The sequence below is a fragment of the Myotis davidii genome, unplaced genomic scaffold (assembly GCF_000327345.1).
Source record: "Myotis davidii unplaced genomic scaffold, ASM32734v1 scaffold1286, whole genome shotgun sequence".
NCBI lineage: Eukaryota > Metazoa > Chordata > Mammalia > Chiroptera > Vespertilionidae > Myotis > Myotis davidii.
The window spans coordinates 809,665-811,795 of NW_006296619.1; the positions used below are offsets into that span (position 1 = coordinate 809,665).

The window sequence follows — 2,131 nt, forward strand, 5'->3', positions numbered from 1 at the left end:
ATCTTTGTATCAGTCTGGGTCCCCAAATTCTTGCCCAGAACTGGAGTTCAGAGGAGTCAGGAGCTTGTATCTCCCTCCCGGTTGAAAAACAGAGCAGCTGGCCTCAGCTGCCAGCCCCTTCTGCGTCCGCCTCCGTACCTCCACACTTCCACACCTCTGCACCTCCTCTGAGTCTTGGTATGCTTTTCTCTTTCCTTCTAGTTGTAGTATTTCCACTCAGCCAGCCTTCCTGTGGTTCTGGATGATGCCCGTTCTGTCTTTTAGTTGTATTCTTGAAGTGGTTGTGCTAGGCAGCAATCTCCGGTGTTTACCTATGCTGCCACCTTGGTTTCTCAAAAAATCTTTTAATAGATTTTCTACTATTCATGTACACACACAAGAAATTTTACAAACTGAAAAATTTCAGATAGATGTGATTTTAAAACGTTTTTCTCCATTGATTTAAAACATTCTACTCATATTTCTTTTCCAATAAATAAAAATAATTTTAATGACTTAGGAGCATTCTATGACATGGATGAACAAACCTATTTCTTAAACTTTTCTTTTTAAATATATTTTTAATAATTTCAGGGAGGAAGGGAGAGGGAGAGAGAGATAGAAACATCAATGATGAGAGAGAATCATTGATCGGCTGCCTCCTGCATACCCTCCACTGGGGATCATGCCTACAACCCAGGCAGGTGCCCTTGACCAGAATCAAACCAGGGACCCTTTAGTCCTTAGGCCAACGCTTTACCTACTAAGGTAAATTCACCATAGCTATTTCTTAAACTTTTAATTTATTCACATGAAGTAGCAAAGATAGTATAAAGAGGTTCCATAATATACCTCCCTTGCAAAAGAGGTGATGTGAACATGAGTGTAAATGAGATGGAGCATGAGTGAATTTCCACCACAAAATAGCTGAACATTAAAAGATCATTCTTTTCTCCACTTGTATCAAAAGAATACACAACCCTTTCTATCCCTGAGATTGTCTCACTCTCACCTTTAAGGACTCAGGAAGGCTCTTCCTCAAGGATTTTTCTAGCATCTGCAGCATCTGTGGACCCTGCAAGTGGAGCATCCTGGCAGGTATTTTAGCCTAGAGGGAGGATCAAGAAACAGTCAGGATGAGAAAATGTTGAACCCATAGGAATTAGGTCCACACACCTTTACCTGAATCTTAGAAGGTAGCAGGTAAGATAAGTCTGCCCACTTCTAAAATAACTGCCTTGGGGGGAGAGAAAGTAGAGTCACACTAGATTTCTACCATTACTGCGAAGGAGACACACCATAAAAGTTCAAATGAAACCAACACCAAGACACAAGAGTAACAGGTTCTATGCTAATGTCCAGAACCTTTTTCAGTGCCTTCTACTGGTGTTACCCACACTGACGTCCTCAGTAACACCAAGGAAGGAGGAGGTTGTCAGAAAGCACTTGGTTCTCTTTTTGAAAATGTTCACTTCCCTTTCTTACACTGCCCTGAATTTTTATTTAATACACATTTATGTTAACAAATATGTTCTTTAAATATGCAGTACATTTGGGGATTAGGTTGCAGTCGGTGATGTCCCCAGTGCCACCACTAACAAACGCTGTAGTCTTGGAAAAGTTACTTCCCTCTTGTTTCCATGGTTTACTCATGAATCCTAATGAAAACAGATTCTACCTAGAAAATTATTCTCTCATTACCATCTTGCAAGATGGAGGTTGAAGAAGCTGAGAAGCTGGATACCAAGGAAGAGAATCCTGGAGCCAAGAAGGCTGATGCTGGTGACAAGGTCAAGCAGGGTAACCCCAAGGTAATATGTGTAAGAAAGGAAGCCCCACAGAGGTGAAACCCTGTCCTGGTCAGAGGAATTGGCAGATATTCCTGGTCGGCTATGTATTCCTAAAGGCCATGAACAAGTGGAAGTATTCAGTAGCTAAATCCTGGATTGAAATGAAAAAGGAGAAAGTTCTTGCTGCTGTCACAAACCCAGCTGGTAGTGACAATAAAGGTGGTGCCCAAGTGCTTACAGTTTGCAAAATGCCTAGATACTACCCCACTGAAGATGTGCCTCCAAAGCTCTTGAACCACAACAAGAAGCCCTTCGGTCTGCATGTGAGAAGACTGTGGGCCAACATCACCTCCAGGCCCATT

General features: G+C 42.1%; 1 protein-coding gene across 2 annotated transcripts in view; it reads right to left on the reverse strand.

The window, feature by feature from the left end:
* Positions 1-2,131, reverse strand: part of LOC102768179 (glycine N-acyltransferase-like) — a 17,691-nt gene that overhangs the window by 11,839 nt on the left and 3,721 nt on the right. Inside the window, exon 2 of one of the 2 annotated variants that reach the window (XM_006772094.2) lies at positions 992-1,087. The exons of the other annotated variant lie outside the window; for it this stretch is intronic. Coding sequence (XP_006772157.1) covers positions 992-1,069 — 78 coding nt within the window. The 5' untranslated portion in view covers positions 1,070-1,087. The remainder of the gene's footprint in view (positions 1-991; positions 1,088-2,131) is intronic. 2 annotated transcript variants of the gene reach the window in all.